Here is a 23,761-nt window from a genome sequence, read left to right as displayed (position 1 = left end):
CTTGAACATAGCGTTGTTTAATTTTTTAGCATAGTTGTTTTAAAGCTTGGTCTGATAACATCTGAAGAACGTAGGGGTCTGTTTTTATTTCTCACTCTTTCTGCTCATTTTCGTTTGTACTGTTATGTCTTCTCATGAATCTACTTATTTTTGGTTGTGAGCCATGGATTATATTTGAAAAACTGCAGCAGTTTAAGGTTCTATATAATGCTATCTCAGTCTGAAAAGGTTTGCTTTTGCCAGATGCTTGAGACTACCTTATTTAAATTTCAGAGACTGAAATGATTGAGGATAGTCCCTTTCAGGGAATTATACTTCTAGTTCACCCTTACTCTTACACAGATACAAGCTTTAGGGGCCCAAAACCAATGAGCAGAAGCTTACCCACTCCATCCATTTTTGACAAGTCATGAACTCCCAACTTTCTTAGCTTCTTTCAAGAGGGCTGGTCAATCTCTTAGCCCCCTCTTTTGAAATTCATGAATGTGTTTAGGAGAAAATTAGCCCCAAATGTGACCAAATGTCTTACTTCTCTGGATGTATGCTTTTCCCCAGATCTCTACTTGGTAATTCTTTTTCACTTTCTTAGCTTTCTGAATGCCTCTGAAGCCACTTTTTAAAATATTTTGTCTAGCTTTTCTACTTAAGAGTCAGGCTTGGTTTGAACTGTCTGGCATTATTAAAGCAAAAATCCTTAGCTTTTATATCACTTGGATAAAACCAAAATTGTAGTTTTAGTGTGGTTTTAGGAAGGAATGGATTTAGAAGTATGCTCAATTCACCAGCTTACCCTAAAAGGTTATTCTTCATTTCCCTTCAGAAAAAAAAATTTTTAAAGCCTGTATCAGATTATAGCCACATGGCTTGTTAAAAAAAAAAGAAATGAGAAGATTCTATACATTTACTTTTGTACTTAATATCTAACACACTTTCCATATCAGCAACAATAGCTCTACTTCATTTTTTCACTTTTTAATGGCTGTACTTCATACCATTCAATCTAACTCAACAAATATTTACCTACTATGTTCATTTACCTACTCTACTTGGTTTTGAGGTGATAATGGTAAGCAAAAACTAATTTTGTCCTCATCACTCAAGTCCCTGTTGAGTGACTTGTAATAATACACATATATTAACAGTATAAATAAATGCAAAATTGTAACTATCAAAGGCTAAGAAGTTAGCACCATTGATATGAGAACACGTGAAGAGTGTGTTGGGTCCAGTCTGGGAGATCAGAAATACCTTCCATGACAAAGTGGCAATAAGTTGAATAGGAACTAACTAGAAGAGAAGTGAGAAGGAAAGGAGGCTTACCGCAAGGAAATAATCTAACTCCATGTTGAGAATCTACTATATGGATATATCATAATTGACTTACCCAGCTCTCCACTGAGGGATACTGTGATGTTTGAATCTTTTGCTACTATATATGATACTTTGATAAATATTCCCATATATAATTTTTGGTATAATTTAGGAATCTTATTCTTACAATAATCAAGGATACATATAATAGTGTTAATACATACAAGAGAGTTCACAATAATTTTCACTTAGATTAAAATACAAAATTTACCAGATCTATTTCTTACATATTTCATCCTGTCCTAACTTGAATTCTTTGTCTTAATTTTCACTTGGCTGCACTATTTTCACAAGAACTGGTTCCCTGCAGTGATCTCCTATCCCATTCATAAAGGTAAACATAGTTATGCTCCATCTGCTCTGCACCTTCAGCATGGAAGCTGAAGCATAAGTATGTGCAGGACTTTCGTCTATATTCTCAAAGTAAGCTGGGCTTCCTTCACAACAAGGATACTTCATGCTAACAGTTGAGTGAATCACCTTAGTATAAGCTTGGAGAGAATGAGGCAGTCAGAGGTTTATGCTAAGGCGCCACCATCTTTTCAGAATCTCCTGCGTTCTCAGGTGAGTTAGGATCTATCTTTAAAATCAAACCTCCCACAAATTACTAGGGGGAAAAAAAAAACTTGGCTACATAAACAAAATATAACTATATAAAAATCTCTCAGGCGAATAAGAAAAACAAACAAGCACATAACAGTACAAAAGTGGGGAAAATGCAGGAATTGACAACTCACAAAAAAGAAATAAAAGAGGTCAATAAGCACAAGAAAAAATGCTCATTAGTCATCATAAAAATGAAATTTCAAATTAAAAAAGCACCAGACTATAAAAATTAAAATAAGCAGCATGTAAGAGAGCCCTGTGAGCTATGTGCTGCACATGCAAAATGTAAGCTGTTACAGCCCTTCCAGGTCATCTGCGTCTAAACTAAAATTGGAAGTGCTAATTGACACAGATTTTCAATTCCTAGAAATCTATCCTATGGAAATAATCAAGAAAGTATTATTTTTCATTTCCTAATAGTGCTTTTCTTTCTTTCATACCACATGTCAACATTTGACTTTATTGTTTGTCTTTCCCACCACAAGAATACAAGCTTATCGAGAGCAAGGACCTATACAGTTCTTGGTGCATATAAGGCATATAAGAAATGTTGATTGTTGGACAGAATATGCAAGGATTTATCTATAAAAATTTTCAAAACTGTGAAGTTTTAAAAGAAAAAAGTTGGAAAAAATTCAAAATCCATCAGCAGAGGATTGGTTATAACAAAGAATAATCAGCATGGACAACTATGTAGCCATTGAAAATTAGTCTACAAAAATACCAGTAAATGTATGTGATGCTATCACATGACTTTATTTTTGTTAAAAAGAAAAAAAGAGGAGAAAAAAGATGCTAATAACAGTATTTATATCACGATGTTAACAGTGGGTATCTATGAGATGGCAGGATTGCTGGTGACTTTTTCCCCTTATTTATGGCTTTCTGTATTTTTCGAATTTTATTTTTCTACAACAAACATAATTATTTTTTAATAAGGCAAAGAAAATTCTCCAAAACAAACTAAAACCCAAACCAAAAGTTCTTCATTTCTAGTTCAGAGAAGGAAAAGGCAAGTTTACCTTCAAGTTCATCATCAGAAATCAATTCATCATCAGAGCATATGTTGAGAATGTTAACCAGCATCTCTGTAACTAGATGATAAGACAAAATAGTCCAAAATTTGTATAATTAGTAAGGCACTTTCTCTAAAAGGATGTGGATATATAAATAAACATATATATATTAAATAAACACAGATAAATATGATTGATTGTTTTGCTATTCAGAGTAGCTTAAGGAGCAGCATTAAATGCAGATCTTCAAGTTTATACAGATTTGGGGGAGATTACTTGTTCCAGTTAAAGTACAGAGTCTTTGAAGATTCTAATGCTTAACAACTTGATTTCATTTTAGACTGCTGCCAGAACCTTTTCTACACTGATACACACAGGGGAAGATTTCCTCCCATTTTACAAAGAAAGTAAGCCACCAGGCCTATGTACGACAGGCTTATATATTTGCATAGCTCATCTGCTGGTGCTCAGTCACTCTTGTCCGACTCTTTATGACCCCATGGACTGTAGCCCTCCAAATGCCTCTGTCCATGGAATTTTCCAGGTAGGAATACTGGAGCGGGTTGCCATTTCCTGCTCCAGGGATCTTCCTGACCCAGGGATCAAACCTGCATCTCCTGCATTGGCAGGAGGATTCTTAACCATTGTGCCACCTGAGAAGCTTATTTGTACAGATGTACAAATAGAATTCTAAGGATAAATCTTCCCATTTAAATCTCTTTATCACTGAAGGAAAGGTTATTTTACCGTTACTTATGTTATTCTAACATCTTGATCATACAAGGACAGCTATTTTAAATTGATACTTAGAATAAGAAAATCATCATCAACTAGAATTATAATTTAAAATCCAATTAAGCGCCACTTAAAAGTCTTTGTAGAGAACAGTGAAAACAGAAAAGCCTCCTGATAACTTTAAGAAAAACACTTCTGAACCATCAGGGAATGCAGGCAAGTAGGAGGGTGTCACTAGTTAGGATAACTGGTGGTCCCTCTGTCTTAGTTCTCTTACCTTTTTCCCCGACAAAAGGCAAAGACCACGTGAAAACATCCATAAAGTTTGGAAGCCAGTAGGGGTGTGGAGAACAGTTAAACTGCCTGATATTCATGACGTTGTTTTCATATTTTAACACAGCAGCTAAAACAGAAAAAGAAGAGAAATATCTGGCACAGAGGAACAGGGCATGGTAACTGGTATACTGGATACAGCTGTGTACCTACTACCCAGATTTCAGGAACTGACTTTCCATTTATAAATTTAGGACACATGGAAAATCTTACAGCATGTTGTACACAGTTCATTCTTTTAAGAATTATCCCAAGGAACAAAGTTACCTGAAGAGCTCATATAATAAAAGTACAAAAGAAACTTCAGCTCTGAGACTTCAAAGGTCTTGCATGGTAACTATCTATAGAAATCTCAGATTCCACATGAGAAAAATTTCATCATGATTTCCCTTTGTAGGCCAAATGGTTACAATTACAACTTTCCTTTGAGGGCAAACATTTCTCATTAAGTGAACACAGCCTGTTTTCCTAGTCATTAGCCAGGGCCAAAGATTTTATAAACTCTCTAGGAGTTTATAACAGCAGTTATTAATTCATAGTAGGGAATACAGATAGATGGTAAACTTGGAGCAATTTAACAAGGTTCAAAGTAGATTAAATCACTTCTCATATAACATGTGAATAAAAAATTGCCCATCTCTCCTATACACAGTCAGTATATTGCTCACACTTTAAATGTTTAATATTAACCAATTCATATACATATATTGCGCACACACACACTTTGGTACCAAACTGATTTTCTTTATACTTAAAATTTTTTAAAAATCCAATCCCTTAGTTTGCATCACCAGCAAAGCAATGTGGTTTGCCTTATTCTCTTAAATTATTCTTACTATGATCATAAATAGAATAGGGTACAATAGTTCACTGGAAATGACAGGTATAAGTCATCTGCTTCCTGTCTCTTTGCTTATTATAGATAGCCTAGTATTCTCAAATTTCTAAGTCACTGAATATTTAAAATGTTTACCATAGATTATTAAATAAATATATGAAAACAGGATTTTCAGCTTTTAAGAAGCTTCTAATACTGGTACAATGTACATGTCCCATTATTTTCATGTATATGTATTTTAACTTAGATGAGTATATAAATATTCAACAATTCCCTCAATCTACACAAGAAAAAGAGATGGAAGGTGGACACAAAAATAGAAATAGAGATCTTTAAAAATCATGACTTAAAGGTCTTTCACGTAACCAGTAGAACTATTGATAAAAAATGTCTGTTCGTACCCATAAGTTTAAAGAATATGCAAGAAAGAAAAGCAACAGAAAAAGATGGAAAGGGGGACAGAGTCATCTTCTTCAAGAGGAATAATTAAGCATCACTAGAGATTATTTTAGATGCCACATTTTCTTCCTCCCCCCTCCCCCCTAAAAGGTTAAGAAATGACCAAGGAAAACAAGATTGTTGCAAGGTAAAGGATAAGTCAAGGCCGACAAAAAACTCAGATTCAACTGCGACTCTAAAATAGTTTACTAATGGAGTGATCAAAACAAGACCAGATTAGAATGAGGCAAAGAACAAGCTGGCAGTTAGTTAAGCTAGTAAAGTGATTGCTGATTTAGATGACATGTTTTAGCTTAGTACACTGATAAATCCACCAGACAATCAATAGACACTTTAATAGCAAGGTTAATAAAGGGAGTAAGAAGGGAAAGTCTTCATCACAGATAGGAGGGTGAGGGACAGACTGTCCTTGAGGAAGTCTGACAACATGAGTGGCACATACCATTCAGAAGGGAGGAAACAAAAACAAAAACTAAGTTTCTGTTAGGAAAAGGGAAATAAAGAATGGACTTAGGGAAAAGCAGAGTATTGAAGGAGAGCCAAGACTCAGAAAAGAATGATGAGAAGGAAAGCAAAAATATAAGACTGGAAGAGAATTTAAGTCAAAGAAATGCCTTTTAAAAATGGACAGCATGTCACTAAGGACATCCAGAGATAACTGATCCAAATCAGACTGAAATGAGATGTGCCATTTCATAGTTGACTTTGAAATAGAGGAAATAAGTATACCATGGACCTCTTTTACACTTCTCTCCCCAACTGCATATACAAGATATGACTATAAAGTAATGAGACTTAAGAAACCATCAACGACAAACACACCAGACCTTATATATCAGATGAGTGTGGTCCTCTGATGTAATCACACCAGGCACAATAACAGTAGGATGTTACAGCAGTATAGCAATTTATAGTCTGACCAATGCTTTTAATATTCATTTTGATTATTCCAACTTATCTTCAACAAGCCTATGTGACAGTTATTTAAGATCAACTGAGGCTCAGAGAAGTTAAGTATCTTATTGTGAATTTAAAAGTGAAGCAGGACTAGACGAGGATTTTTGCCTCCTAGCTCTCAGTGCTCTTATCAGTGTACCTTGCTGCCTTACCGTATGTTTAATCCAAAGATGCTGCCATTACTCAAAATGTTTTTGGAACTCTTCTTTTGGAATTACCTCCAGAGCCATTTTATAAGCAACACAAGGAAAATCAGTCTCATTACCTTATAATCATACCTTGTTCCTGACCCCAAATGGTATCGTCTAGCTTGATCACTCACCTTGGTCCTCAGTCTTGACTCCGAATGACTTTTGGCTGTTCCAAAAATCAAATCCACCCTCAAAGGACGAAGATTTCCCATCACTGAGGATAATCAAAAGAATGTGTCGCAGACTCTGAAGGCAATGCCAAAAGAGGAGTTCCAAAAATGTTTTGAACAATGGCAGCATTGTTGGAATAAGGGCATAAGCTCCCAAGGTAACTACTTTGAAGGGACAATACTCACTTGGATATATTTGTTCTGGCATGTTTGTTTAAAAGTTCTATTATTTTATAGTCATACTTTATCAACAACACAACAGTTACAGAGGCATGTTACAGAAGAGGCTTTTAGGTAGAAGATCGTCCTGATACAAACTTATCAACTAGGGATCATAAAAGTTAAAATTTAAAAAAAAATGACTACGACTACAAGAAAGCCTTAAAAGTACAATTTCTGGATCAAAAGGCAAGTGTATATCCAAATCTCTTTTTTTTTTAATGGGAAACTGAGGTTAAGAAAGCTATGCGACTTCCTAAAATCACACTATTAGTTTTGAGCAGGGCTTGGACTAAACGAAGATTTTTCTGACTTTTTGGTACAGTATTCATTCTAACTACATCATTTTTCAAGAGCAAAAACAGCTTAATAATAGACATTAAAACACTAAATAGTGACATTTTATTGAGGGACTGTTATAAATAAATTAGATTCACCAAAACCAATAATTTATGCTGTTTTAATTTCAACCTGAAGTAGTGTATTTCTTCTTATATTTTGATTCAATGGTACAGTTAAACCTACTGTAATCATTACTTATAATCACAGAGAGTCCCCAAGTCCTTAGGAGATGAAAACTAAACAGAAGCCTAAATCTAAGTTTCTTGGCCTTTGTTTCAATTAAGACTTCTTTTTTTTCTTATTTAAAATTTACAAATATATTCTAAAAATTACCTATGCACATAACATATGATTAAACTAGAGCTCACATTTACTCACAAATTCAAACTCAAGTATCGCTGGTCTCCTTTACCTTTATTGTTATAGACATCTAGGTAATTGGGTGCAGAGAAAATTGTAATGAGCGATGGAAAACCCGTCATTTGGCTCTTCCTGTACATTCGATACCTAGAAGAGAAATGGCAGCCCGTCTGTCTTGATATCAAAAGAAGCAACTGTGCAGTGCTGCTGGGTTCAGAGTTTTGTTTTGCTTATTATTGCTGTTGTTGTTGGCCGTGCCACACAGTCAGCAGGATCTTACTTCCCCAACCAGGGATCGACCCCACAACCCCTGTAGTGGAAGCACGGAGTCCTAGCCACTGGACTACCAGGGAAGCCCTGGTACAGTTTTGATATAACTTACCCGGCATCTTGGGCTTCATGGGCTCTGATTATTGAGAGCAAATTATTGTTCTGCAGAAATTCACAAACTGCAGGGTAACTGTAAAAGAAAATTAGAAAACATAAATTCAGAATGAAGACACTTGTCTTTTAATAGGAGGCAGGGGAAAAATTAAGATGAAATGAATCTGTTTTAAACTTACAGGTTTTCATTACCACTGAACTTTTATTAATAGCTTAGCAATCATCACTCTTGTTTTCCCATGTCACTGATACACCTCATTCCAGATCAAGGACGTACATAACGGACAACCTGGGACAGAAGGAGAGCTCCCCTACCTTCTAATTTTTTTCTTTAATCCATAAAACTCATAACAATAATAATACAACATCAAAACTTTTCTTGGTATCTTGATATTAAAAAAGTATTAATACCACAGCAGTGTGTGCGCGCCATGTGTGTGTGGTAGGTACTAACAACTGAACAGGTGCTTTCTGAATGGCAAATCCCAACAGAGGATACAAAATTATCCCAGAATTATCCAAGTGTTAATTATTTACTTTAGGTTTAGTCTTTGTTTCTTATTATGTCCAGTAAGTTTTAAAACAGGTTGCACATTTATTCATGTGGTATAAAATGGAAAGATACAAAAAGTTCTACAGTGAAACATCTCCCTCCAGCCTACCTCTATCTTCCAGTTACCCTGGAATCATCCAATGTCCGTGATTTCTTTGAGACCCCTTCAGAGATACTTTACTCAATTTCAAGCAATTATACACATACACATGCATAGCCCCCTTTAAGAAATGTTATCATGTTACCATCGTACACATAGCTTTTTTGTAGGTCTCTTTTTTCTTCTTCACTTTATACTAGTGATTATTCCAATCAGCATATAAAGGATTTGTTTTCTTTTCTTCATTAAAAAAATAATATTCTCATTGCATCATCTGGTATATTCCTTTGTCGGGATGTACAACCATTTATTTAACTAGTCTTCTATTGAATGTTTAGGTTGTTTAAAATCCTTCAGCATAAACAATGCAGGAAGCAAAAACCTTGCACATGCATTTTACACATTTTCAAGTACAGTGGATTCCCATTACTTGCAGTAGCTATGTTCTATATAAAGTTGCTGCAAAACTTAATGACAGAACACTGAACCACTACTCCTAGGGGAAATACATGGTTAGGGTCCAGCGAGCCTCTGGTCACAACATTTTCACCAACTAATCAACACATAACCTTGTTTTATTGTGTTTCTGTGCAAAGACATCTGATTTAAGATATAGTGTTGATTCATTAACATGAGACTCATGGCCAATAGTGCCATACTTATTCCAGAATGAAACTTATCTAACACACCACAGCCTTCTGGCACATAAGAACAACAGACAACACTTCAGTACTATGCTTGGGGTGATTTTAAACAGCAAAACACCAACAAAAATGTGGGAAATGTTTCACTAAATAGAGCACAGGAAAAAATACTTGCTTACAGTGTGAGAGTTGAAATAAGAAGGCAGAGCAACTGTGCCTTCAACCTCAGTGGGAACATGCAACGGGTGACCCAAATTTTCCATTGCTCTGTACACATGAATGTCTGTGAGTGACTGGAATTGCTGAGACTACTGACTCTGGGGTTACAAATAAAAACAAGCAGGCAGATTTGCAAAGCAGAATTCATGAATAATGAGGATCGAAGATCATGAATGATAATAGCCAAAGGATTACATTTTAGAAGTAGAAATTCTGGAATAAAGGCCAAGGCCATTTATAATTGAGAGATATTGTCAAGCTGACTGTCATAGAAACTGTACCAATTTATATTCTCCTAAAGATAAAAAGTTTTATGTTCTTTATTTTAAGCAATGTAAAGAGAAGTAAAAATTTAAATGATTCCATCATATTAGTCACTGCTAAAGTTGGCAGAATAGAATGAAAAAGTTACTTAGAAGAATGTTAAAACTATGGCAAAACTGAGGTTTCTTTTTGTGTGTAGATTTCATTTAATGAATGCATTATCTTAACAATTATCAGAGATTTCCAGGTTACTAAATACAGATATTATTTATTGGAATAAAATATTGGAATTAAAAAAAAAAGTAGGCTTCAAACTTCCCTGAACCTCCCTAGTTTGGAGTGGCAAAGCACAGTGAAAGCTCACATGGGAGATTTAAGACAACAATCGACTTCCAGGAAATGTCCTGGGCTTAGTTCACAATGTCCTGTTCTTTTTATATCTTTGCCAATACCAGCAGTTTCAAAAGCTAGAGCGCTTTTTAAAAAATAACAGGACTCCCTTGTCGCAGGCTTACTGAACCAGAATCTCTGAAAGAAGAGCCAAGAAATCTTTATTTTTCAAGAATCCAATATACGATGTTTGGGAACAAATAATCTAGATCATGTAGAGTCAGACAACAACACTTAAGCACTACAAGATAGTGTGTTCAATTGTGTTTGGTATATTACACCTATTAGGGCATAACACTTAATAAAGTATAAAAAACAAAACAAGCCAAGGAAGAAAAGCGTTTTCTTCCTTTTATTAAGCAAAAAATTAAGTAGATGTCCCTGAATGACACAGATTCAAGATGCCAAATATGCAATTAAAAATATTTTCATAAAGTATATTAAGTAATTTTCTGAGGATTCAGTTCAGTTCACTCACTCAGTCTTGTGCAACTCTTTGTGACCCCATGGACTGCAGCACGCCAAGCTTCCCTGTCCATCACCAACTCCCAGAGCCTGCTCAAACTCTCATCCATCAAGTCGGTGATGACATTCAACCATCTCATCCTCTGTCATCCCCTTCTCCTCCCGCCTTCAATCTTTCCCAGCATCAGAGGCTTTTCCAATGAGTCAGTTCTTTGATAGGTGGCCAAAGTACTGGAGCTTCAGCTTCAACATCAGTCCTTCCAATGAATATTTAGGACTGATTTCCTTTGGAATTGACTGGTTTGATCTCCTTGCAGTCCAAGGGACTCTCAAGTCTTCTCCAACACCATAGTTCAAAAGCATCAATTCTTCAGTGCTCAGCTTTCTTTATAGTCCAAATCTCACATCCATACATGACTACTGGAAAAATCATAGCTTTGACTACATGGACCTTTGTTGGCAAAGTAATGTCTCTGCTTTTTAATATGCTGTCTAGGTTGGTCATAGCTTTTCTTCCAAGGGAACAAGTGTCTTTTAATTTCATGGCTGCAGTCACCATCTGCAGTGATTTTGGAGCCCCCCAAAATAAAGTGTCTCACTGTTTCCATTATTTCCCCATCTAATCTTAACTGAGGATTAGCTTACCTGTAAAAATAAGAGCACCCTCGGACAGTGTTGTGGGTATAGTGTTCCAAGGTCTTTTCATTGCCATAATCCTCGGAGGGATCAGACCAAAGCAGGTCACACACTGGCCCAAAGGCTGGAGGTTCTTTAAACCTGTCTAACTAGAAGACACGCAAAAGCCAAAAGAAGAGAAATCATGAAAGCAAAAGAGCTTTTGGAAACTGTATGTGCATGTTCAGTCGCTTCTGCCATGTCCGACTCTTTATGACCCCATGGACTGTAGCCCGCCAGGTTCCTTTGTCCATGGGATTTCCCAGCAAGAACACTGGAGTGGGTTGCCATGCCCTCCATCTGGGGATCTCCCGACCCAGGGACTGAACCCTCGTCTCTTTAGTTTCCTGCATTGCAGACACATTCTTTACTGCTCAGTCACCGGGGAAGCCCTGGTAGAAGTCAAAAAAGACCCTTCCAATCATAAGACTGTAATAGGAGAGTGGGTGGTAACCCCTAAAGAATTTTCCTTTAGGATGAAAATGAACATTTAATAAATTTACATGCATAGTTTTTACTAGTTTTTGGTAATAAATTTTAATTAATATCTATATCCCTATGGTAGAAAAGGACCCCCTTACATCCTCATCTTAAAAATGGTGCTCATTTAATTTGAATGTGAAGTCCATCACTATAGAAACATACTATTTAAGAGAAAGACTCTGTAATGTTTATTTCAATTGCCTAGGTGAGTCCAGGTTACCATGAGAGCAGCAAGGGTTTTTCAGTGGCTCTGTTCACTGTTTATCTCATTCCGGTGGAGATTTATTTTAAAGAATGCTAGTTCTGGGGGGGATTTTTGCAAAAGGTTTCATCCTTTCCATTCTCTGCAGTGGAGGCATTTCACCGTAAGTTATTAACTGAAGCCCCTAATCACTGGTGCTTTAGTTAACAAATGAAAACAAAGAAACAAAAGAAACCACATGCACCAAGCAACTAGGCGAGCTGAATGCCAAGAAAAGGACCCCTACTAAATGAAAGGGGAGCGTTTTATAACACAACTGATTTAGAATTGTAAAATTTGAGATTCACTATGTAAAACAGTGGAAGTGAAAGTTGCTCAGGATGTCCAACTCTTTGTGGCCCCATGGACTATATATAGCTCATGGAATTCTCCAGGCCAGAATATTAGAGTGGGTAGCCATTCCCTTTGCCAGGGATCTTCCCAACCCAGGGGTTGAATACCAGGTCTCCCACATTGCAGGCAGATTCTTTACCAGCTGAGCTATCAAGAAAGCCCAAGAATATTGGAGTGGGTACCCTATCCCTTCTCCAGCAGATCTTCCTGACCAAGGAATTGAACTGGAGTCTCCTGCATTGCAGGAAGATTCTCTACCAGCTGTTTATTTAATAACAAGGCAGCAGAAAAGGCTGTGCATTGTTACTACCCTCTTACCCTGAGAATAGTAACTTTAAGTCAGAGAAAATAGTTTTCCAAACAGAAAATTTTTTAGTTTCCATACCTGTGTAAGAGAGGTAAGAGAATACCTCTCTTCATGGTTCCGTCTTGGAAGTTTGTATGATTCTAAAAATTTGTCTGTTTCTTTTAGGTTGCCCTATTTGTTGGTATATAGCTATTCATAATATTCTGTTGTGGGGCTTCCCTGTGGCTCAGTGATAAAGAATCTTCCTGCCAATGCAGGAGATGCCGGCTTGCTCCCTGGGTCGTGAAGATTCCCTGGAGGAGGAAATGGCAACTCACTCCAGTATTCTTGACTGGCAAATCCCATGGACAGAGGAGCCTAGTGGGCTACAGTCCACAGGTTTGCAAAGAGTCAGACATGACTTAGCAACTAAACAACAAGAGAATGCAAAGGCAGGGGAGAGAAGGCGATGATGCAGAGCAACATAATTGGAAAAGACTGACTGCCTTTTTTCAGTCATGAAGATACACAATCCTGAAAATCATGATTACCAACTAAGGCAAGTGTAGCAATTAAACTCTATCGTCTAAAAAGTCAAAGTCAATGAATTTCACAGCTGAAGAGTCCTCAGCCCATTCATTTCAACTTCCTCATTTTACAGAGAAGAAAATCTAAGAGGTTAAGTGATTTGCTATGGGTTGCACAATTAATGGGGGCTTCCCTGGAAGCTCGGATGGTAAAGAATCTGCCTGCGATACAGGTAAACCAGGTTCAATCCCTGGGTCAGGAAGATCCCCTGGAGTAGGGAATGGCTACCCACTCCAGTATTCTTGCCTGGAGAATTCCATGAACAGAGAAACCTGTTGAGCTACAGTCCATTGGCTCATAGTCAGACACAACTGAGTGACTAACACTTTCACTTCACTATCACATAATTAATGGCAGAAAAGGGATTAGAACCCTGGTTTTCTTCCTTCCTTCAGTTCAGTCCCTCAGTCATGTCTGACTCTTTGTGACTGCATGGACTGCAAACTCACGTCCATTGAGTCCGTGATGCCATCCAACCATCTTATCTTCTGTCATCCCTTCCTTCCTTATTGCAACATAATTTAAAGTTTCAGGACTATACTCAAAATATGTTATGTTTCTAGTTTGTAAAAGCCAGCTTCTGTTAAAAATTAGACATTTACTGGAAGATACACAGGAAAGATGTTAATAGAAGCTGCTGCCCAATAAAAGATCACTGGTGATTTGTTTTTCTTACTTTTAGTTATCCATATTTAATTTTTTCAGCAATAAAGACATATTAGTTAACTGCAATAAAAAACGAAATTAAAAGCATATTTACTCCACGAGACTAATGAATGCTTACTTACTTTCCGAATGTCATCTAAACAAGTAATTTCAGGTGACATTCCTCCATGTACACACAGAAACTGCTGGTTTAAGAGGGCAGCAAGAGGAAGACAGTCAAATGTTTCCATACACGCATCGTACACCTGTTCAGAATATTTGATTCGACCTATTAAAGGAAAAACAAAGGAAGAGAAACAGAATTTATCATACCTGAGAAAGGATACAGGCCAGATGATTATAAAGCTACTCCAAAGCCATTTAATGCAGGCAAATTTTAAAAAAAAAATCATCTTTATAAAGATATTTCTGAAAAGTTGTGGATAAAGGGCAGACAAAATCTCCATCTTTTTCTAAAGACAAGTGTGACCTTGGATTAAGTTTCTAGTTCTGTTGTCTTGGAAACCTGATAAAGTGAATGTAATCAGCTGTGTCATTAGGCAACGATGTTTATGGTAAAAATTACCCAATCACCTCAGTGCTCAGTTGCTAGTCATGTCCGACTCTTTCTGACCCCATGGTCTATACCTGCCAGGCTCTTCTGTCCATGGGATTTCGCAGGCAAGAATACTGGAGTCGGTTGCCATTTCTTTCCCCAGGGGATCCTCCAGACCCAGGGAACAAACCCACATTTCCCGCATTGGCAGGTGGGTTCTTTACCACTGTACCCCCTGAGAAACCCACCCAATTACCTGGTGGAAGCTATAGCTTTGGGCATCTCTGAGTTCGGTGACTCATGAGGTATGTCCCTGGTGGGACCCTGAAAGCTATGCCAATAAAGCTTTCACAAGTGATGCTGGCACTTGTGATGCATGAGGTTTCTAAGGCAGGGTGGCTGCCTAATCTGTCCAGTGTGGATACTGTTTCCTTGCACCTGCGCTGTGACTAGGAGCAGACTGGGGAAAGCGAAGGCAAGAGGCAAGAAACCTCTGGACTGAGGCATGTACTCTGTACTCCCAAGAGGACTGCTCCCTGAAAATGGATACCTGGCACTGCCTTCCTGGGTTGTGCTCTTTAGGATGGATGCCAAGCACCCATGCCCCATGGTCTCTCGTGAGTCTGAGAATTTTGTTGGTTCTAAAAAGCCTTTCTGGTGGTGTTGAAAATATATAAATAGAAACTGAAATTTTAGGAGTCATCAATAAAATGTCAATAATATTTTTGCTCAGGATTTTTAAGGACTTTAAGCAAATTATGTCCTATGCTCTTTCAGGTAAAAATGTTCATCTTAGTGAACTGTATTTTAACGTGGTGGTTGTTTTTGAGGCTACAGAACAGCAACAAAAATACTCCAATGGGCTGAGAGTTATCTAGTCATGATATATAATAGTTGAGGTCATGAGAGGTCATGAAAGAACAGGTAATAGTTGAAAAGTTGCAAGAGGGCTTCCCTGGTGGCTCAGATGGTAAAGAATCCTCCTGCAATGAGGGAGATGCGGGTTCAATCCCTGGGTCAGGAAGATCCCCTGGAGAAGGACATAGCAACCCACTCCAGTATTCTTGCCTGGAGAATTCCCTGGAAAGAAGAGCCTGGTGGGCTACAGTCCATGGGCTTACAAAGAGTTGGACATGACTGAGCAACTAAACAATAAAAAGTTGGAAGATGGCTTTAGTTTAAAGACAGAGGGAACATCTTCTTTGGCCTTGGGTTCAAAAACCCAATATGCTAGGAGGTGCATATTGGTAGACACGCCCAGAAGTTGTACAAGCAGGCAGCCCTACAGAACTGTGAGCTCCTTCTCCTCTTCCATGATTTCATGAAGATGACACAAAGCCTAACAGGGCCCAGACAGCAATGCTATAGCAAGTGAGTCAGACTATCCAGCTGGCAATTATTTCTGTGTTTAGTGCCTTCCTCTAACCTCCATGCTTTTGAAAAAGTATCAGAGTTCAAGTATCAGAGCCTGGTCCTGCAAGGCTTTGGGGAATAAAATGCAGGGTGATGGGTCCAGATGTGGGTCAGAGTGCAATTCCTCGGTGGCAGGAATGACTGGAGAGAGATTCCTGAAGGGAAGGTGTAAACCAGTGGACCACTCTTCATCCCTGAAGGTGGATACTGTCCCTTTACTGCCAATACCGATTAGGATTTGAGGACATTAAGGGAGTCTGTGGGTTCCTTTAGAGACTTTTAAAGAATTCTGTATTACCACAAAGGTAATTAAAATCCATTTCACATTATATGCTGACTCTATGACAACATCCAAGTTAACAAGAGCCATGTCTTCTACATCTTTGTATCTGCTTGCAATTACATCCTTCTATTCTCCTTTGCATCTGAACACTACACCTTTGGCTATTTCAAAAGTAGACCCAGTAACAGCCATAAAAAGTTTTGAAGGAAAAAAAGGCAAGGGAAAAAAAAGCCTTTCATTTGTGGCCAGTGATTTACTTTTTCTCTTGTAAATCCATGGAGCCAGAGTTCTCCGTGTTGCCAACATCAATAAGCAATTCCTTTGTAAGAGTCCGAAGGGTGCATACAGGCAGGGATTTTAATTACTTATTAGTTCATGCTCCAAACACCATTTTACACCAATAAACTGCCTTTCAACTGTAAGAATGACTCAGAATAATTCCTTAGCCTATTTCCAGAAGAATGCCAAGTCTGAAGAAAGAAATACAGTGTCTTAACTCATTTTGTAAATTGAAAGAGGAAGTCACGAATCAAACTAAGCACACAACCAAAATATGAGTTACAGAATGTTATCATTTTTATGTTCTTCAAGTTTTTGAATAGGTACGTAAACACCAATTCTTCTCTTCTGAGCGGTTAGACTGAAGATGACTTAGTTTAACTGCATTTTCTATAATGGATATATAATTTTTGTATAGTAATATTTATTATATTATCTTTATTATATTATATCTATATTATATATCTTTATTTATATTATCTTTATTAAAATTTGTTGAAGGCTCACAATGTTCCTGTGCCATCTTAAACACAGTGGAGTCTGGAACCTGACTACCTGGACTCAAACCTCAGCTCCACCACCTATTAGTAATAGTACTTTGGACAATTACTTAACTCTGTGTCTTCATCTTCTCATCTATAATTTGGGCCTAATAATAATACCCACCTACATTACAAGGTTGCTGTGAGGATCAAGTGAATTCACATACGTAAAATGCTTTGAAAAATGTGTGGCACAAAGTCAGTACTATGTAAGTTTGTTTTTGTTTTTTTTTAATTTATTTTTTTATTTTTATTTTTTAAATTTTTATTGTCTTGGCATGTGAGATCTTAGTTCCCTGACCAGGGATTGAACCTGTGCTCTCTGCGTTGGGAGCACCGAGCTTCAACCACCTGACTACCAGGGAAGTCCCTTGGTTTTTTTTTAATATTTACTTATTTATTGGGCCACACCAGGTCTTAGTTACAGCATGCAGGATATTTGAGCTTCATTGTGGCATGCCGGATTTTTAGCTATGGCATGCAGGATCTAGTTCCCTGATTGAACCCAGGCCCCTATGCATTGGGAGCACAGAGTCTCAGACCCTGAATCACCAGGGGAGTCCCAGTAAGTGTTAACCAATAAAATTACCTTATTTCATCCTCAGAGAAACTCTATGAAGTAGGTACTATCACTGACTTCATTAAAAAGTTGAGGAAACTGGGCTCACTTGTCCAAAGCTGCAACTAGTAAGTAACGGAACTAGAACTTGAACCTGTTCATGCTCTTTACATGACGCCATACTCCTTCCAGTCTTTAAGTTAAATATTTAGTAGGAGAATCTAAAGCGCCAGATATATAGTTACCGAAGGTTAAATGAGCTGACCTGAGTGTTTTATTTTCATGATAAATTGTAAGGTACATCCCATGATGAAGCAAACACACACCTCAGTCACAGGATCACACTGATAACAAGTTCTAACCAGTATCCATAACAGAACATGAACGAAACAAAATTCTCATCAATATTCTTTCAAAGTAATTTTGAGAGTCAACACTATTTGCAAAAAACCATGAATTGCTCTAAACAGTGGTTATATATATTTGTTTTAATTTTTATTTGCTTTCTTTTTTTTTTTTTTAAAGGTAATAGGTTTAAAAAAAAGGCTCAAAATTACTGTGTCTTTCCCCTCCTTTAGGCAACTAGTTTTCTGGGTGTCTTTATAAGATATTTGAGGCATATACATGCAAATATGTGTATTTCCCTCTCACAACAGCCTTTTGTTTTTTACATAAATGTAGCATATGTACACGACTGACGTGACTTAGCAGCAGCAGCAGCATATGTACACTGTTTTCACTTGCTTTTTGGACCTTTTTTTCCTGGTTGTAATGTGTGGCATGTTGTATCTTAGTTTCCTGACCAGGGATGGAACTCAGCCTCTCAGCAGTGAAAGCATGGAGTCCTAACCACTGGCCCATCAGGGAATTCCTGCTTTTTTGGACTTAAAAACATATTCTGGAGATCATGGCACATCATTATATGAAGAGCTTTGTAATTTTTAAATATCTATATAATATTTCACTTTATGGATATAACACAATCTAAGGACACCAATCTCTTGCTACTGTAAATAATGCTTATGTAAGTAATGAACAATGGCAAACAATATTTGTTTATTAAAAAAAATCAACTTGTCATAACAGTACTATTTTCATTAGCAAAATTATAGGAGTTTCTGGAACGTCCTATAATTTTAATAAATGTTTAACTACACATCAAAAAAGGGCCCCTGGAAAAAAGAAATTAATTTACTTAGAAATTTGAACCTAGAGCTATGAGATGGAATCATAAAACCACTAGGTTACTTGCTTTCTAAATATTATAGCAATAAAGAAATGTTTTTGCAAAGATAAATAATATGTCAAAAATTAACTGTGATACTTTGCTACTCAAATTATCTTTGAAAAACTTATCTCTGGATTTGAAAGAAATTTTAAAAATATCTGCAATATAAAGCACTTAAAAACCTGATATAATAAAAGCCTCCACCTGCCCCTTTTGGAAATATTAACAAGACTGCAGCTGCAAAATTTGGAACTAAGCATCACTTGGCAGTAATTATAAGTACTGATGCTAAATGCCACGGTGTCTCTATAAGAAAGATCAGCTTATCAGTAAAAACACTTGTGCAAAGCAGTACACATGCTCTTTCCTTATATAGGAAAGAAAATTGAAACTGTACTTGAATTTGTGTGTTTATTCAAAGATTTATTTACATTTCAGATGCAGCGTTAGAATGAAACAGGAGTATGTTGGTAGATGAGAGAAAAAAATGTGGTTTAACTAAAAAATTAAAGCATGTGAAAAGTAAATAAAAACCTGAGATAAGAAGTTCTGTGCAAAATGACACACTCAAAGTGTTTTCCAAAACTATTGTTGTATCTGCTAAAAAATAGCCTTAAACCAAGTATACTCATCAAAAAAAACTCTGAACAAAACAGAGGAAAAATTAGATTTACCTAAAAAACCCTGAATCTTAATTCAAAGGCATCCATACACCTCTTTCTTCATTTCTTGTATATTGCTAAATATTGGGCATTCCAGGGCCTTTGTGAATTGCTTAATATGAATTGTTTATTTTCCCAGGTAAAGAAATAGAGACATAATGAGAACCACTTTAACATTTGGCTTAGAAAAACAGTGCAAAATATTTCCAATTTTTCAATCACTTAATGGAGTGGTTCTCAAGTGACAAACAGTAGATGCGTGCCAAGCCTCTGTAACAGGTGTTCTTAACTGGCGGTGTGCTACAGAGCCACCTGAGATGCTTTAAAAAGCTAAAGATTTAACTTTAAATCTTTAAAGTTGGATAATTTGAAAGTTACCAGTTTAAAACCTTGTTATAATATTAAGAGTACTACATAGCCGTGATGAAAAGCTCATTCAAGGAGTCTAGGGCAAGACAAACAATTAAAAGTACTAATCTTCCTGATCTAACTCCCCACAGGTAATCATTGTGACCAATTATTTCTGCACCTTACATGTTTGTAATTTATAGAGGCAATCACACTATACATGTTCTGCAAGTGGCTTTGGTCACCTAACAACAGATTTGAACATCTCTTCATATCAGGACATCTATATCTACCTTGATCTTACAACAGTTGCCTAGCATTCCATTTTTCAGATGTATTATCCCTTATTTAAGCAGCTCCTTACTGACATTTGCTTCCCTGGTAGCCCAGGTGGTAAAGAATCTGCCTGCAATTCGGGAGACCCAGGTTCAATCCCTGGGTAGAGAAGAACCCCTTGGAAAAGGGAATGGCTACCCACTGCAATATCCTTGCCTGGAGAATTCCATGGACAAAGGAGCCTGGCAGGTTACAGTCCATGGGGTTGCAAAGAGTTACACATGACTGAAGTGACTTAGCACACACATACAGGAGCATGTATGGAAGTTATTTGGAAACATTACCCCACTCTACATAAGGAACTTGATAATCTGCAGATTTTGGTATCTGCGGCAATCCTGGAGCAAATCCTTGGGGACATCAAGGGACGGCTGTGTGTGTGCATGTATGTATATATGTGTGTATAGATCTGAACTATTTCAGGATAGGTTTTTATATAGACAGAATAGAAATCTGTGTCTCAAATAGTGAGCTGCTGCTGCTAAGTCGTTTCAGTCGAGTCCGTGTGACCCCATAGACGGCAGCCCACCAGGTTCCCCAGTCCCTGGGATTCTCCAGGCAAGAACACTGGAGTGGGTTGCCATTTCCTTCTCCAATGCATGAAAGTGAAAAGCGAAAGTGAAGTCACTCAGTCATGTCCGATTCTTAGCAACCCCATGGACCACAGCCTACTAGGCTCCTCTGTCCATGGGATTGTCCAGGTAAGAGTACTGGAGTGAGGTGCCATTGTCTTCTCTGAAATAGTGAGCTAATAGTTACTAATTTTAAGTGATGTAATTGTGTGGACAATTTATATCTTTGGACTTTTTAATGCTTTCCAAATATTCCCATGGGGGAAACTCAAAAGTTATTTTTTAAAACAAGTGTCTTAAATAGTGGAACCTAGGTTCTCACTAGAAAATGAAACAAAACAAGAACAAAACAGAACAGGAAGTATTTGAGGTCCATTAGTTTCTTTTCTTTGTGTTTAATTTGCTTTGGGACGAGCTAAAGCATAACTTCTAAAAAGTTCTGTGATTATATATATGTGTAAGAAATGATTATACTTACATTCCTGTTTGAAGGTAAAATATTCTGTAAGATGCCTGCATTCATGATTTCCTCGAAGCAGAAACAATGTTTTGGGATGATTGATCTTTAAACTCCATAAATACAGCACACACTACAAGACAAACATAAGGATAAAATTTTTACTTTTGATCACGATTTATACAAGTTGAAATGACTTGCTGTAATGGCATATCTCATTGCTATTCCCAAGACAAAACATGAGGAATCCATCTTTTGAGTGTAACCTGCTGCTGTCGCCCTAGAATTCTTTTTTTTTTGTTTTTGTTTTGGCCTCACTGTGTGGCATGCAGGATCTCTGTTCCAGACCAGGGATTGAGCCCAGCCCCCTGAAGTGGAAGCACAGAGTGCCAACCACTGGACCACCAAGGAATTCTCTGCCCTAACGCTTGAAAGAACCTAGGAGAGTAGCCTTCACAGACACCTCTTCTTACTTTCTGTTCCCATGTTCTATCCAAACATCTAGATCTCTATGATAAGGCCACCCACACACATACCTTAGTCCTGCTGCTGCTGCTAAGTCACTTCAGTCGTGTCCAACTCTGTGTGACCCCATAGACGGCAGCCCACCAGGCTCCCCCGTCCCTGGGATTCTCCAGGCAAGAGCACTGGAGTGGGTTGCCATTTCCTTCTCCAATGCGTGAAAGTGAAGAGCGAAAGTGAAGTCGCTCAGTCGTGTCCGACTCCTAGCAACCTCATGGACTGCAGCCTACCAGGCTCCTCTGTCCATGGGATTTTCCAGGCAAGAGTACTGGAGTGGGGTGCCATTGCCTTCTCCAACCTTAGTCCTAAAACTTATATTTTATTTAGTGGAGAAACACTAGAGACATTTCCACTAAAATCAGGAACAAGAAAAGGATATGGACTATCACCACTACTATTCAACACTGTACTAGAGGTATTAGTCAACTGAATTCCACAAAAGAAGTCAATGAGAGGCTTAAGAATGAGTAAAAATAAAACTGTTCCTATTTGAAGATAATATAGGATCATACCTGATAAACTCCAGAAAAATCAATGATACAACTAACTAAAATAATAAAAAAGTCCAGTAACATGGAAGGATATAAAATCAACATATGAAACCAGTAGTAGCCTTCATATATACAAACAATATGTAGGACGCAGTGGTAGACAAAACTCCATTTACAACAGCAGTAAAGAAGATTAAACACATAAGAATAAACTTAACAAGAAATATGCAAAACTCATACCAGGAATAACTTGAAAAAACACTCCTGAAAGACACAAAAGGAGATATGAACAAATAGACTTTCCCTGTTTTTGGATAGGATTATTCAGCATTAAAAGAATATAGTTCTTCCAAGTTTATAAACTCATTGCACTTCCAATAGAAATACCACAAGCTATTCTATGGAATTAATGAGCTGATAATTAAGTTTATATGAAAAAATAAACATGCATGAATAGCCAGGAAACAGCCAGAAAAACACTGAAAAAGAGTGTTAAGACATACTGTACAATTTCTAAATTAAAACAGTGGTCCTGGCACATATGTAAGTAAATATACCAGTGGAACAAAATGGTCAGAAATTAATCCATGTATTAATCCACGTAAATCCAAGCTCCAGGAGTTGGTGATGGACAGGGAAGTCTGGTGTGCTGCAGTCCGTGGGGTCATAAAGAGTCGGACACGTCTGAATGACTGAACTGAACTGAATTGAATCCATGAATACATAAAAATTTAAGATATAAGAGAAGTGGCATACATTTATTTTTAAAACATATATAAATATATCTGTATATGTTTAACCTATCTCTGAAAGATCATATAAGAAACTCTTAACAGTGGATCGTATGGGTACAATGGCTAGTACATTAGAAGATGTTTAATTGCACTAGTAATCAAAGAAATATTAATTGAAGCAACAATATACCCATCATTTTGGTAAATGTTAGAAAATGAGATAAAACCAAATTCTGGAAAGAGAACATGAATTCTTAGGTGTTGCTAGTAGGCATATAGACTGTTACAGCTATTCTAAAGAGTGATCTGAAATACTCAATTCATGTATGGGTCATACCCTTTTCCCTAGCAATCCCAGTCTTATTCATACATCATTTTGTTTTTCGTTGCTGTTGACTTGCTCAGTCACGTCCGACTCTTTTGTGACCCCATTGACTGTAGCCCCCCAGGCTTCTTTGTCCACAGGATTCTCCAGGCAAGAATACTGGAGTGGATTGCCATTTCTTGCTTCAGGGGATCTTCCTGACCCAGGGATTAAACCCGTGTCTTCTGCATTAGCAGACAGATTTTTTACCACTGAGCCACTAGGGAAAGCCATAGAGGAACTACTAATAAAACATGGGACCATAAATGGATTTATACAAGGGTGTTCCTCACAACAGTGTTCATTATAAAAAGAAACTGGAGTCAACCAAGTTGTCCACCATTGAGAACGAGAACTAAAATGTCATAGATGTTATACTACGGAATACAATGGAATAGACAGAAACCCATATAGATCTGTAAAACATAATGATACATGAAAACCAAAATCAACAGAAGCTTGTTAGAATACAGAGATTCCCAGGGTCTACCCCAGACCTAAAAAAATCAGAAATTTTGGGGTGGGGT

The 23,761-nt window shown here is 37.3% G+C and overlaps 1 protein-coding gene across 8 annotated transcripts in view; it reads right to left on the bottom strand.

The window, feature by feature from the left end:
- The window catches only part of PPP3CC (protein phosphatase 3 catalytic subunit gamma), an 80,031-nt gene that overhangs the window by 18,299 nt on the left and 37,971 nt on the right, over positions 1-23,761 (bottom strand). For all 8 annotated transcript variants that reach the window (XM_024995829.2, XM_024995826.2, XM_024995825.2 and 5 more), the window contains 7 exon segments: positions 21,145-21,256; positions 14,032-14,177; positions 11,262-11,401; positions 7,980-8,057; positions 7,650-7,744; positions 4,006-4,131; positions 3,000-3,071 (listed from right to left, as the gene is read on the bottom strand). In XM_024995829.2, the coding sequence (XP_024851597.1) occupies positions 3,000-3,071; positions 4,006-4,131; positions 7,650-7,744; positions 7,980-8,057; positions 11,262-11,401; positions 14,032-14,177; positions 21,145-21,256 (769 nt within the window).

Source organism: Bos taurus, chromosome 8, assembly GCF_002263795.3.
Source record: "Bos taurus isolate L1 Dominette 01449 registration number 42190680 breed Hereford chromosome 8, ARS-UCD2.0, whole genome shotgun sequence".
In the NCBI taxonomy this organism is placed as follows: Eukaryota; Metazoa; Chordata; class Mammalia; order Artiodactyla; family Bovidae; genus Bos; species Bos taurus.
This window is presented reverse-complemented; position numbering and strand designations above follow the sequence as displayed.